General features: G+C 37.2%; 1 protein-coding gene across 1 annotated transcript; it reads right to left on the reverse strand.

Moving 5' to 3' along the window:
* Positions 1-975, reverse strand: OR10A4 (olfactory receptor family 10 subfamily A member 4; the record flags this gene model as incomplete). Its single annotated transcript, XM_081063432.1, has 1 exon — positions 1-975. One exon carries the CDS (start codon positions 973-975, stop codon positions 1-3), a length of 975 nt encoding a protein of 324 aa, XP_080919558.1.
* Positions 976-14,548: the final 13,573 nt, after the last annotated feature.

Below are 14,548 nucleotides of genomic sequence, written 5' to 3' on the forward strand. Positions count from 1 at the left end.
TCATAGTTTCTGTGGACCCAGGGTCCTGTGGATGACCCTTCTCAGTGCTGCCTTCACTTCACTATTCCTTAAGCTGTAGATGATGGGGTTCAACATGGGAGTCACCACCGTGTAGGAGAGTGACAGCAACTTCTTGCTCTCAGGAGAAGTGCTGGACCGGGGTCGGAAGTATGTGAGGATGGCAGTGCTGTAGAAGAGGGAGACAACCAGGAGGTGGGAGGAACAGGTGGAGAAAGCCTTGCGTTTCCCCTCAGCTGAGGGCATCCTGAAGATCGTGGAGAGGATGCGGACATAGGACCCCAGGATCAGCAAGAAAGGGAAGAGGATGAATAGGACAGTGGCTGTCAGAGCCTCCAGTTCAAACAGAGAGGTATCTGCACAAACCAGTGCAATGACAGGGGGGCTGTCACAGAAGAAGTGGTTCACCCTGTTGGGGCCACAAAAAGGGAAGCTGAAAATCCATGTAGTTTGCACAGTGGCCACTGGAAACCCTGAGAACCAAGAAGCAGCTGCCAGCTGGGCACAAACCCTGCGGCCCATGATGACTGGGTAACGCAAAGGGTCACAGATAGCCACATAGCGGTCATATGCCATTGTGGCCAAGAGGCAGCACTCAGCAGCCCCAAAAAAGAAGAAGAAATACATCTGAGTGGCACAGCCAAGGAAGGAAATGGTTGTGTCTTGAATGATCAGGGTCCCCAGCATCTTGGGCACAATGACCAAATTGAAACCTATCTCCAAGAAGGACAAGTTCCTGAGGAAGAAGTACATGGGACTTTGTAGGGCAGAATCAGCTGTAGTGACCAGGACAATGAGGACATTGCCCATTAGGGTAATCAGGTAAATGGTCAAAAAAAGGAGAAATAATAGAGCTTGTAGCTCAGAAGACAAGTTTGAGAAGCTCACAAGTACAAAGTCACTAACAGTTGTCCAGTTTCCCCACATCATTCTTCTGCCCAGGATGTCATTGGGCATTCACACTCCAGGAAGGAGAAGTCTTCATTTGTTAATTAGACTTCTATTATACTCTTAGAAAGAGAACCTCCTGTGGCCTCATCCTCTATCTCTCTTGTTATAGTTATTGAAGATCAAATAGCTGTACTTTAAAACAATGCAAAAAACAAGTCTGACTATGGGAGTCACAACTTTTTGGAAGAATACTAACCTTCTATCAGACTGACCTGAGGCACACCATACATATCTATACATCTCTTGACTTTTCTCTGCTTTTCTCTTTCCTTTAGCATCAGTCAATGACGCTAAGAAGCCAGGCCAAGCATTTCTGAAGAGAGCGTTCTTGACGCATGGTGAAATGTGGTGAAGTGATTCAGGATATGTTTTCTGCAAAACAAAAGGGTGGGAAGGAGAAAATCAAAGGAAGTGAGACAATAGTTACAAAGGATCCCTGAGGAAACCTGAATGTGTCTCAGCAGCCCACACTCAGGAAGATTTCAGCAATAATGGAGTAGTCTTCATTCATAAACTCAGACAATTTCGGTTTAAACAAGAAGACACACAACATAGAAACTGTGGTTTATTTTGATCCTGGGGATAAATATTCTCCATGTGGCCATATGTGATCAGACAAAAGGAATACAGACTCAAAAGGTATCAGACGACAGAGAGAATCTCGGTGTGTTACATGGAAATCCTTCATCAGCTTCAATTGGTTGAACTCTGCCTTCACTCTCATGAAATATGAAGTGTTACATGTTAATAAATACCAACTTAAATATGCAGGTATGACTAATACTATTAAATCATGTGAAAAAGAAACAGAAGTTTCAATCATTGTATCAAATACAAAGCTTCAAAACTGGGAGTCTGAAATTCTTTCTGATAACTATACACTTAATAAAGAAATGAATCTAGCATGATAACTTAGCATGGTGACTGAAACATAATACATGCTCAACACATGCTAACCAGTATAATTATTATGACACAATGTTAGAAGTACTTTCCGGAATCCACTTTTCATCTAATCCATTGCCCAAACTCACTACAGCCCTTGTTCTTTAATATCTAAGAGAAAAGAATAATTTATTGAATAAATATTGTCTTCTGTGTGTCAGACACTGTTCTAGATACTGAAGATGATACAACAGTAAGTCAAACAAACAAAAATCTCTTCCTTCATACAACTCATCTTCTAGTAGGGAAGACAGATTATAAACAAATTATGTAGGTGGAACATACAGTATGTTTGATATAAGAACAACGGAGAAAAATAAAGCAGTGAAGAAGGAGACAGGCATTGGGGTGTGAGGAGTGTCTCAGAAAGCTTCACGGAAAAAAATGACATTTGATTAAAATCCTGAGCAGGTGCAAGATGTGAAGTCAGAGTGGTGAAGGAAGAAGGGAGATACAGAGCAAAAACAGTGAGAAAGTACTATTTCAAAAATTTTGCTGAATTTTATTCATTTTACAAACTTCAAGCGGGGCATCACTTCTGTGAAACCTTTTTGGGGATGTCTTGTCTCTATTTTCATGGTAAGAATTAACATTTCTTGAGCACAAAATAAATGCCAGACACTAATCTGTTTTTGCATGTATCATGTTGTTTGTCTCACAACAACCTGAAGACATAGGGACTATTATTTTACAGCCAAGGAATGTGAAGCACAGAGAAGTTTAGTAATTTTTCTAAAGTTAGGCAGCCAGCAACGTTGGCATCAGGATATGCATTCTGGGCAGTCCAACTCCAAATCATGGATTTACGCATCAGGCAACACGCACCCATTCTCTGAAAATAGGAATGAGTCTGAGCTCACAGGTGAGGTCAAACCTCAGTGTTTGGGTTTGGGTGGCAGTAGGAGAGAAAAGACCAAGACAATTTCTAGACAGGGGCAGGAAGTTTCAAGATATTAGCAACACTGGAGACCTAGATTACCAATTTCATAGTCCTTATTTTAGAATAATCAATTATTTATGTCTCCATCTCATACTCTACATGGTATACTCCTTGATAGTAGAAATTATGTTATTCAACTTTTTATCCCAATTCCTAGCAAGGTAAATGCCCAGTAAATTGTTTTTTGAATGAATGAATAAATAATGAAGAAAATGTGGGAAATGATCAGGGAAATATCTATATAGACAGAACGTACACACAGTGAGCTCCACACATAAGGAATTTGGACACAAAAGACTACATACATCAACAATACAGCCTCATACAATATACACTGATTTAAACAGTGACAAGTTATAAATTATACCCAATTACATTCCTTAACCCAAGCCTTTTCTTTATCTACCCCATTTCAGAAAATGCCAACAGTATAACCCAGGAACTGGGATAAAAATACTTTATTTCATCCCCCACACTTGATTATTTTTCCTCCTAAACACCGATTCAGTGTCACCTTCTGCATCCCTACCACACTGCCTTTAGATTATGGGTCTTATTTTCTCTGGCTTGGAATATTGTAGGAACCCAATTCCAGTCCATTCTCTTCAGACCATCCTAGACGTGTGTGTGATCTGACAGCAACTCTGATTAGTTACTTATCTGTCTAACATCTTTCAGTCACTCCCTACTGTCCCTTTAACAAGGTTTTCCTCTGTGATATCTGATTATTTTTCCAGTTTCAAATTCCCTACACTGCCAATGCACGTGTCACACGAAAACATGTCCTGCTTTGCGCACACTTCATATTCTCTCCCCTCTTTGTATTTATGCACGTGGCTCTCTACTCTGGTTCTCATACCTCTTTCTGCAGTTATGTATAACTTCATGCTTATCATGCAGATCTCAGCTGAAACATCATTTCTTTGTGAAGTTTCCCTTTCTTCCCTTGGCTAATCAAGGGATTGTTCTTTTACTCCCTTATAGCACTTGATGTCAGCTTCTATTAGAGCAGTTTTATAACTGTGTATGCGTACATTTACGAAGTCTGACAATTAAGTTCATGAACTTGTTGCAACAATGTTGCTAACCTTTTTTGATATCAGAGGGATTATTTATTATGAATTTGTACCAACTGGACAGTTATTCAAGTTTACTATCTCGAAGTGCTGAAAAGGCTGCATGAAAAAGTTACACGACCTGAACTTTTCACCAACAATACATGGCTCTTGCATCACGACAATGTACCAACTTACTGGGCACTGTGAGGGAGTTTTTAGCCAGTAAACAAATAACCGTATTGAAACACTCTCCCTACTCACCTGATCTGGCCCCCAGTGACTTCTTTCTTTACCCGAAGATAAAGGAAATATTTAAAGGAACACATTTTGATGACATTCAGGACATCAAGGGTAATATGACAACAGCTCTGATGGCCATTCCAGAAAGAGTTCCAAAATTGCTTTGAAGGGTGGACTAGGCGCTGGCTTCCCAAGGGGAGTATTTTGAAGGTGACCGTAGTGATATTCAGCAATGAGGTAGGTAGCACTTTTTCTACTAGGATGAGTTCAGGAACTTAATTGTCAGACATCGTGTTGATGTTATCTAATTGTTAATGCTATGAGGACAAATCTATTAATTTGTCACTGTCGCTTCAATAGTTAGGGGAGTGCTTATCTCCAAGTGCTAAGTAATTAATGTAGCCTAAGGTCTAATTACTTTTAATTACTTTGCAGTTTGAAGACACTATTGGATTTCTAGTTAAGCCTACAGTCAAGTAAGGCTTGTATGTGTGGGTAAGTGTGTGTGTGTGTAAGTGTGTATGTGTTTTATAGGTGGTACAAGTTTCATCTTCCAAGGTATATTTATTTCGTTTAATTTTTTTGCTATGTTCTGAGAAAATATTTTAAAAACTTCATTATAAGAGCTTTGTGTCACTCAGTGTGCCATGGATGTCCACTCCTCTCCAATATGTAATCAAAATATTTTCTAGGACACATAGGACTCAGGGCATGTCACTTAAGTCATATCCCAAAATGGGTTGATACCAATTTTTAATCGCTAAGTTTTTGGCAAATAGCAAAGCCATTTATTATTTTTTTATAGCAGTGACTTTAAATCATTTCAGACATGGGTTAGGTATAAATAAACATTGTTTACTGTTATCTGGAACATATCTCTTTAGTGAAGTAACAAAGTTCTCATGAAAGAGTACATCAAATGCCTTAGTGAAATGCAGATAAACCATATTAATACTCACTCTTTAATCCAAGAGCTAATGTCAACTTTCTTGTAAAATCTCTTCTGACCACACTCATACTCCAAATAGGTATAATTAATTAATCTCTTCCTTGTGTATCTTAAAATACTCTTATTATGACAAACATTATAACAACAATAAATATTTGTTGAATTACTAATTTACACTTATATTAATGTCATTTGTTAATCGGCTTAACATAATAATATCTTCAAAAGTTAATGCAGTTCTTTCAGATGGACTAAACCAATCACTTATTTTTTGTGTTTGTAAAAAATCCTCTTAATGTTTTAAATTATTGTCTTGTAAGAGAAATGGAAATAAATGCAGAATTATAAAACACTACACAAATTTGAATTATCATTGTCATTATTATTATTGACATTACTAGAATTTCTATACTTTCAAAAAAAACTATTACTATAGTTTCTAAATCAAATCTTTTAGTAAAGCAGTGTTGCATAGATAGAAAACAATCTAATGAAGTATAACTGAGACCCATGACAATTGAAACTGGAGGAAAACTGTAGCACAACACAGGTTGAAAATTTTCTAATGACACACTACCAGATGAAAATATTTAGATGCTAGACGACACGTGACAACAGACCGTGAGCAAAAATGTTTCCAGGCCCAAAATTCAGACGTTTCAAAGAGAATCTTTGAATGTCTAGTTAATGAAGCTGGGAACTTGCACATGCCTAACAAGAGGTTTTTGACTTTTAAAGCAGAGGTGCCCTCTCCTTTTTTTTTTTTCCAAACCAAATCTTACAAAGAATCTCAATACTTAAACCCAACGAGGATGAACAAGGACAGGAGTCAGGGTTCAGAGCCCTACTTGCTTGGCTTTCCCTTTTCACCTGTCCTCTGAAATGGCCCCTCAAACATCTTCTTAGGACCTTAGGGCTGTACAAAACACAGTATGAAAGCATGATTCATGACTTTGATTCTGCTTTCTTCCCATGGTTGTAATTCTGTATTTTCCTTCATTTGCCTTGATGCTTCTCTAACACTTCCCTTTATATTTCCTTCTTTTGATCTAGCCTTCCTTCTATTTCTCTTTCATATGTTTCACCTTTCCCTCCTGTTTTTATTTTTCTATCTGTTTCTCCTTACTAAATAGCGAAGGGATGGTAGAGGGGAAGTTGCTGGGAAGACTTTGAAGAACTGACTTCCTGTAACTGCATGAGTACAGGTATGGCTGTAAGGATGTTATTATTGCAGTACAATTCAGGTACTGTTTTACTTCTAGTTTTGCAAGCTTGGAGCCCTGGATAAGTGTGGTTGTGGTTGCAGCCATCAGAGAGAAGGAGAGAGAACCCTAGGGGGGAGGGGAATTTATGGGGATACTTGGTTGAGCTTGGCTGGCAAGCTACAGCTCTAGCCAGAGTGTCTCCTTTTAAGGATAACACCTTGGAGATTCCATGTTTTGTTTCAACAAGGAAGAACTAAATAACATACTTAAAAGAACTCTGTGAAAATGCCACATAAATGATAGTTTGAGACCACATAGCTATAATGGCCAGGACGTTGGAGTCATAAATTCAGAGTTACAGTTCTGGTTATTATTTTTTTTAGCTGTGAGACACAGAGATACTGACATGACATTTTCTGAGTTATAGTTTCCTCAAGTATAAAATAATGATTATTATAAATGCCTTATCCACCTGACAGGGTGGTTGTGGGTGTGAAATGAGATAACATTTGTGCCAAAACTTTGAAGCATTCTAAAACACAATACATATATCATCATTGTTTTCTATTCTTTCCCAGTTTCCCTAATTTGTTAAGTCTTATAAAACTCCATGTTCTTTACTTGAGACCTCTGATTTCCTTTCTTGTCTCTCAGAAATGTGTCAGAGAAGACACATTTTTTTTGGTGGTGAGCCATTACTCTCTTTACAAGTGATCAAGGCTGTGCCCTATCCACTCGCCCTTTACTTACCTCCTGTCAACGAGGCTCGTCTGTATCACATTTCCAGAGAAGCCCTGATTTGCATGAGTCACTCTAGAGCAGACTATGTCTGAATGAGTGACTCCAGGGCAGTCCTAAATTATAGCTGTGTTTGTCATGTCAGAAAAGCTCAGGACTGTGTCTGCGCCAGTCATTCCAAAGACACTCTGGGCTGTGCTTATCTTGGTCCACACTGCTGGTGAACCCTGGGGTTGTGCCTTGGCATATTCTCAAAATTTCTTTGCCTTAAAGAAGGTGTGTCAGACTTCTCAGGTAAATCCTCAGCTGTGGCTGGGCCAGTCCTTATAAAGATGGTCGACTGTACAGCATTAGTCATGCCAGATAAGCTCGCTGGGCCTGTGTCAATCCCTCTAGAGGATTCCAGGCTGAGTCTCAGGACTATTTTGGTCCCTGCTGTTTATTGTAGGGAAGTGATTCCCCCAGTGCTTCTTCTTTCTCAGGTGAAGTCACAGATTCACTTTCTGACAGGTGTTAGTTTTGAGGAGTTCCCAGGAGTGCAAACATTCATGAAGATTCTGCAACTCCATAGTTGAAGGAAGTCTCTACTGAAGTTCCAATTGTTCCTGGACTTGTGAGGCTACAGAGCAAAGGGATAAAACTCAGTAGTCTGGCTGACCTCCAAGGTTTCTCTCTGAAAGAGATTAGAGGAGCATGCCAGTATTCTCTTTTTAATTTAGTTTTTAATTTTTTCCAGCTTTATTGAGATATAATTGACATATAACATTGTGTAAGTATAAAGTGTACAAAGTGATGATTTGATACATGTATATATGTGAAATGATTACTACAATAGGTTTAATTAACCCCTCCATCACCTCCCATGATTACCTGTTTTATGGTGAAAGTTAAGACACTTTTTTAAAGCAACTTTAAAGTATAGAATACAATATTGTTAACTGTAGTCACCATGTTATATATTAGGTCCCCAGAATTTGTTCACCTTACAACTGAGTTTGTTCCCTTTGGCCAACATCTCCCCATTTTCCCCTCCTTATACAGCCACTGGTAATCATTATTCTATTCTCTGTTCCTCTAAGTTTGGTACTTTTTTTTAGATTCTACATATAAATGAGATCATACAGTATTTGTCTTTTTCTGTCTGACTTATTTCACTTAGCATAATGCCTTTAGGGTCCATCCATGTTTTTGCAAGTGACAGGATTTCCTTTCTTTAATGGATGATAAATATTCCTCGTTTGTGTGTGTGTGTGTGTGTGTGTGTGTGTGTGTGTGTGTGTGTGTGACATTTTCTTTATGCATTCATCTGTCAATGGATACTTAGACTGTTTCTATGTTCTGGCTATTGTGAATAATGATTCAATGAATATGGTAGTGCCAGTGCAAAGATCTCTTCAAGGCAGTGATTTCATTTTCTTCATGCCAGTGTTTTTTTACATCTTCCCTCACTTTTGATTTTTATTGAATTAGTTCTCAGGAGTGTTTTGATGTGGACTCAGGAGAAATTTTCAAGCATGGGAAGGAAAGCCCACTAATCATAATCTAAGCCAAGTGGAATATTAATAAAAACTGTAAGCAGTTCGTTGGAGGTGCTGTTGGTTGGAGAGGCTATTAACTCCTGGTTGAGATAAAGAGAAGATAGTCTGACTAACAGTCTCAAAATCCTAAACTTTCTGGAATAGGAATTGAAGTTGAGGGAGTAAAATGCTTTGAGATAAAATTTCCCCCAGCTGATTAGGGCTTTATCCCAAGACTCTAATGCATATCTGAACATTTCTTACAGTGCTTCCAAAACAGACATTTGATTGGATATTTCTTACTGAAAACAGTCATCATATCTGACTTGTTTATTATTGTTTGCTTAGTATCTAGCACAGTGCCTACACATATGTGCTTGAATTTTTACCCAAGGCATATTTAAAATCCTAATCTCTTGGCACATCCTCCATCTATATAACTTTCCATTTTGAGATTTTCCATTTTAATTGATTAAAATGGCACATTCATCTTGCACTTTGCTTTAGGAAAGTGGTCCATGTTTCCAACAAAAGTGATAATAGAGAGGTGGCTCAATGGATAAAAAAGAAGAGCTATTTATTCCTCCCCCATCTCCTTGCCCTGATAACTCTTCTTTGTCTAGTATATAATCTAAACCACTGTTGGTTCCCATGTTTATTTGGGATTACAGCCAAAGATAATGTAAGAGTACGAAAATCTACATGACCTCTCTGTGTCATTTTTCTTCTCATCCTCTCCCTCTCCCCAAGTCCTGCTTACTTTGGAAGAGGAGCAACTGGCCAAAGAACAAACACATAAGATTCACTTTGGATGTCTGTTCATTCATTCAAAAATATTTATTGGATACCTAACATGAACAAGGCACTGAGGTTTCAGTAGTAAATTTAATAGACATTGGCCCTGGCCTTGTGGAACACAGAATAAAGATGGGAAAACAAACATCAAAGACTCATATAAAAATGTAAAATTACAACTGTGATAAATATGTAACTAGAAGAAAATGATGTAGCTGCAAAAAGAGCACCACCATTTCCCAATTCCTTGGACATAACTATGAGTATGAGGGACCTGAACAATAATTTAATGAATTTATTGTGAATAACAACCTCAAAGCTTCAATCATGTCTTTGGATGGCTTAGTGAAAAGTCTTTAAGAGGTAAATCATTCATTATGAGCTACTTTCTCAGTCCCAAAAATGCCAAAAGGACCCCTATAAAAGTGGGAGATGAACAAAATGAACCATCATTGCTCTATATAATGATGTGAGGTTCTGAGTCTATTAAAAAAATAAAAGCACCTTGAAAATGATGAATTAAATAAGAAAATTTTATTTCATACTTATGTGTTTGATTCTATTGTTTCTGACAATTAATGCATATGCTTGGGAGGTGGACTTGGATATCTGTGTATTTAAATTACAGTAGTCACCCATCCAAGTACTAAAGTTATCGATGTTGGTCTTAGAAAGATTTTATGAATTTGACCTCAAAGGCAAGGGAAGTAAAAGCAAAAATAAATGAATGGTACCATATCAAACCAAAAACCTTCTGCACAGAAAAAGAAACCATCAATAAGACAAACAGGCAACCAACTGAATTGGAGAAGGTATTTGCAAAGAACACCTCCAATAAGAGGCTAATATCCAAAATATATAGAATTCATACAACTCATCAGCAAAAAAACAAACAATCCAATAAAAAATGGGCAGAGGACCTGAACACACATTTCTCCCAAGAAAACATACAAATGGCCAACAGATATATGAAAAAAACACTCAACTTCACTGTCTATTAGGGAAAATGCAAATCAAAACCACAATGAGATACCACCTCACACCTGTTAGAATGGCTATTATCAATAAGACAAATAATAACAGGTGCTGGAGAGGCTGTGGAGAAAAAAGAACCCTCATACATGGCTGGTGGGAATGTAAATGACTACAGCTACTATGGGAAACAGTATGGAGTTTCCTTAAAAAATTAAGAGTAGAATTACCATGTGACCTAACAATCCCTCTTTTGGATAGCTGCCAAAAAAATCTGAAAACATTTATCTGTAAAGATATATGTACCCCTATATTCATTGCAACTTTATTTATGGTGACCAAGACATGGAAACAACCAGTGTCCTTTGATAGATGATTAGATAAAGAGGATGTGGTACATATATACAATGGGATATTACTTAGTCATAAGAAAAGAAGAAATACTGCCATTTGCAACAAAATGGATGGATCTTGGGATTATCATGCTAAGCAAAATGAATCAGACAGAAAAAGCTGAGAACCATATGATTTACCTCATATGTGGAATATAAAACTGAAAACAACAAATAAATAAGATGAACAAACAAGCAAAAACTCAGACACTGATAACAGTTTAGTGGTTACCAAAGGGTAAGTGTGGGAGGTAGAGGAGAGTAAAGGGGGTCAAATATATGGTGACGGAAGAAGATTTAACTTTGGGTGGTGAACACACAATGTAATATACAGATGATGCATCATATAAATATATACTTGAAACCTATATAATTTTATTAACCAATGTCAACCCAATAAATTTGTAAAAATTTTTTTAAATTAAAAACTTTACAGTAATCCACCCTTATCTATGGGGGATATGTTCCAAGACCTCCAGTGGATGCCCGAAACAATGGATAGTACCAAACCCTATATCCACTATGTAATTTTTTTCCAACACATACACTCTATGGCATAACTGAATTGCCAGCATCACTATTCTTGTACTTTGGGGCCATTGTTAAGTAAAATAATGGTTACATAAACATAAGCACTGCAATACTGCGACCGTCAATTTGATAACCAACATGGCTACTAAGTGACTAAATGGGTGGGTAGCCTATACAGCACAGAAAAACTTGACAAAGAGATGATTTCATCTCCCAGGTGGAATGTAGCGAGATGGAACAAAATTTCATCACACTACTCAGAACAGTGTGTAATTTAAAACTTATGAATTATTGATATTTGGAATATTCCATTTAATATTTTCAGACTGTAGTTAACCATGGGTAACTGAAACTGTGGAAAGCAAAACCACAGATAAGGGGGGACTACTGGATAAAAGTAGATGTAACACCAATTCACACTGATGGGTAGATGTTGAACTTGGAAAGGACATCATACATTGAACTTAGTTCTAGATTTAAGGTTTTAGTGGTCATTTCAAAAAAATTTTTTTTTTTTTTTTAGTGTTCTGACATTGAGAAGAATTCCGTTGGACCCAGGGGATTCTCTCCAGGAGACAGAGGTGCCTGAGAGTTTTAATTCTCCCTCTTTCCTACCCCATGGTTCACCAGAAGCTAATGGATGACTGGGGAGTACAAAAACCTAATTCCCATGACCTGAAGCAGAACAAACTCTGAACTTGGTTCATGCTCTGGAGTTCCCTGCTGGATCAGGTTGAGTCTGGGCTTTCCCCTGAAATTACATGTATCGGTTAGTTTCTTCTCCATTCCTATTCCACTTTCCCCACTCATTTAATGTTCTGTCTTTGTTTGTTTGTTTGTTTGTCTGTTTTTCCCCTAATAACTCACTTGAACTTGAATTTTTGGCTCCTTATCTGATTCTGGGAGAATGTGGCCTTTGGTCCCAAGTCATGATCAATCAGGGTAGATATTCCTAAAAGATAACAGGGGATTCATAACAAGGATATGAAGAAAAAAGTTTTAGGTTTGTTCTTTCTGGAAAAAAAATATCACTTTCATACCTCTGTGATGGATCTCCTGCAGATTTTCAGAACATCTATTCTCTACCGCAGGAATTGGTCTTGTTCATGAACCAACCTGCTTCTCTTCAGCAAGGCTTTTTCCCACATGCATCCACCATCAAGACATATCAATTCTTCCTCTAAAAGTTATTTAGATTCACTTTCTACTGATACCGTTCTACTCCAAGTCACTATCACTTCTCAGCTGGTTTACCTATTCATTTACTCATCTTTCAGGTACTGTTGAAACACAGGAGAATGATTTCATTGTAATATGAAAGTTTTTATTGGGCATAGCAAAGCAGAATAGATGGAGTAAAGTGATAACCTTCAACACTGAAGTAAATGTCCTTAGGACTTCGCCAGGAGCCCTCTTAACTGTTTTTAAAAAAATGTTGAAAATTTGCCTGTACCTGAGGCTCCAACCCCAAAGAGAAGCACCTCTTGCTTTGCACAGCTTTTGGCTCCTGGAAAGTGGCAGTGACTCCCACAGGACAATATCAGGGCTGCTCCATTGGTTCAGAACATCACATTCATCGGCATTGTCTCAGCACCATATACTCTTGTTTTAAGTAAAGCATTGTTGTCATTTTCATTCTACATTATTGTGCATGTTAAATACCTACTGTGGCGACCTCCAGTCTCACTGAGCTGCATTCCTGGGCAGTCTATGTTGTCTCTCCAGGTACTGACTATTGCTTCTGATAAAGTTCTGTCTTCACAGTTGCATATATTTTGAGTGGTCTTCCCTAACCCATATCCTCATAGAGTTTTGCAGAACACACAGTTCATAGGAATGAAAAAAGAAACACTTGTGCAGCTCTCATTTTCAAAGATTTACAAGTACATTGGAAGACAAATGTGTAAAAATAAGCAAAGCATAGTATATACAAAATTTAAGTTATCTATTGATAAACTTTGAATAGATGCATATAATAAAGAATAATTTAGGCTGCTTAAGTGATCATAGGGGGACCTTGAAAGATGAGATGGATTTGGCTAAAACAAAGGTAAAAAGAACCTTTCAAGTGGAGAAAATAGAATACCATCACCAACTGCTAATCATCTAAACTATGGACTAAGAAGTCTGAATGAAATGCATGTCTTTTCTCTGATTTACTTATATATTTCTTCCATATTTTTCAAAATTTATTTTATTCCAATTAAAACTTAATTGAGGTTTTAAAAAATTATTATACAAGTAGAATTCCAAATGTATGATGACAAATGTAATTGACAGGGCTGTGGGGAAATAAGCTAGTTGGAGTGTAAAATGGTACGCTTTCGAGGGGAATTTGGCAACATATAGCAACACTACATGTTTACCCTTTGCCCAAGAAATTTGATTTCTAGACTTCCATACTTGCAAAAACATAAAAAGGCATATTCATAAATCTAGTCTTTAACATGATTTGTAATCATAAAAGACTCAAAACTATGGTATGTCTATAAATAAAGTACTATGAAGTAATAAAAAAATGAGAAATCTTTTGTGGTTAAAGAAGAGCTATGCTGGAATCAGCTGGGATCCATTTTGAAATTTGATGAAAGCAGCACAATGATTAAAATTTATGACATCACTTTAACAAGCTAAGAATGTGAATATGGAATAGAGAGAGGCCCCATGGAAAAAAGAGGAAGAAAATGATTATTGGGCTTATTAAGATATATTTGTATATATTATTGTATTGTATTGTTTATATTATAATGTATATATTATTGATCCACTTTCCTATATTTATATCACATACCAGTGAGCTTAAAAAAGCTAACACTAACCTAAGGGGCATCATAATTGAAATAAGACAACAAGGAGAGTTATACTTTTGGAGGGAACATAGGGTTTTCTATCTAATCAATGGAGTCAGATTTTCTCAAAGGAAGAGAAAGTGACAAGAGGATTTTTGATTGATTTTGCTCTCTTACCATGCATGTCCTTAAGTTAAGATTACAAGCAGTTTCATACTATCCACAATGTGGACACGGTGTAAATATCTGGAATTACTTGGCCACAGATGTATTGAAATATCAATAATAAAAAGAATATACGTCTACAAGGGGCAGGCGGAGGAGTTTTCCAGGGGGTAGCAATAGGTCTAAACTACCTCTGTGTTGTTTTTTGTCCACTGAGCTCTGCAACAGTCATTTCAGTAGTTGGGTTTCATCTCAAAGGAGATATGAAGTGAGGCAAAGAGGAATCCCAAATATAAAACTGATTGTTTCTCATTCAATAAACTTTAGTCTTATCTTTTAATGT

This window comes from Rhinolophus hipposideros (genome assembly GCF_964194185.1).
Source record: "Rhinolophus hipposideros genome assembly, chromosome: 10".
In the NCBI taxonomy this organism is placed as follows: domain Eukaryota; kingdom Metazoa; phylum Chordata; class Mammalia; order Chiroptera; family Rhinolophidae; genus Rhinolophus; species Rhinolophus hipposideros.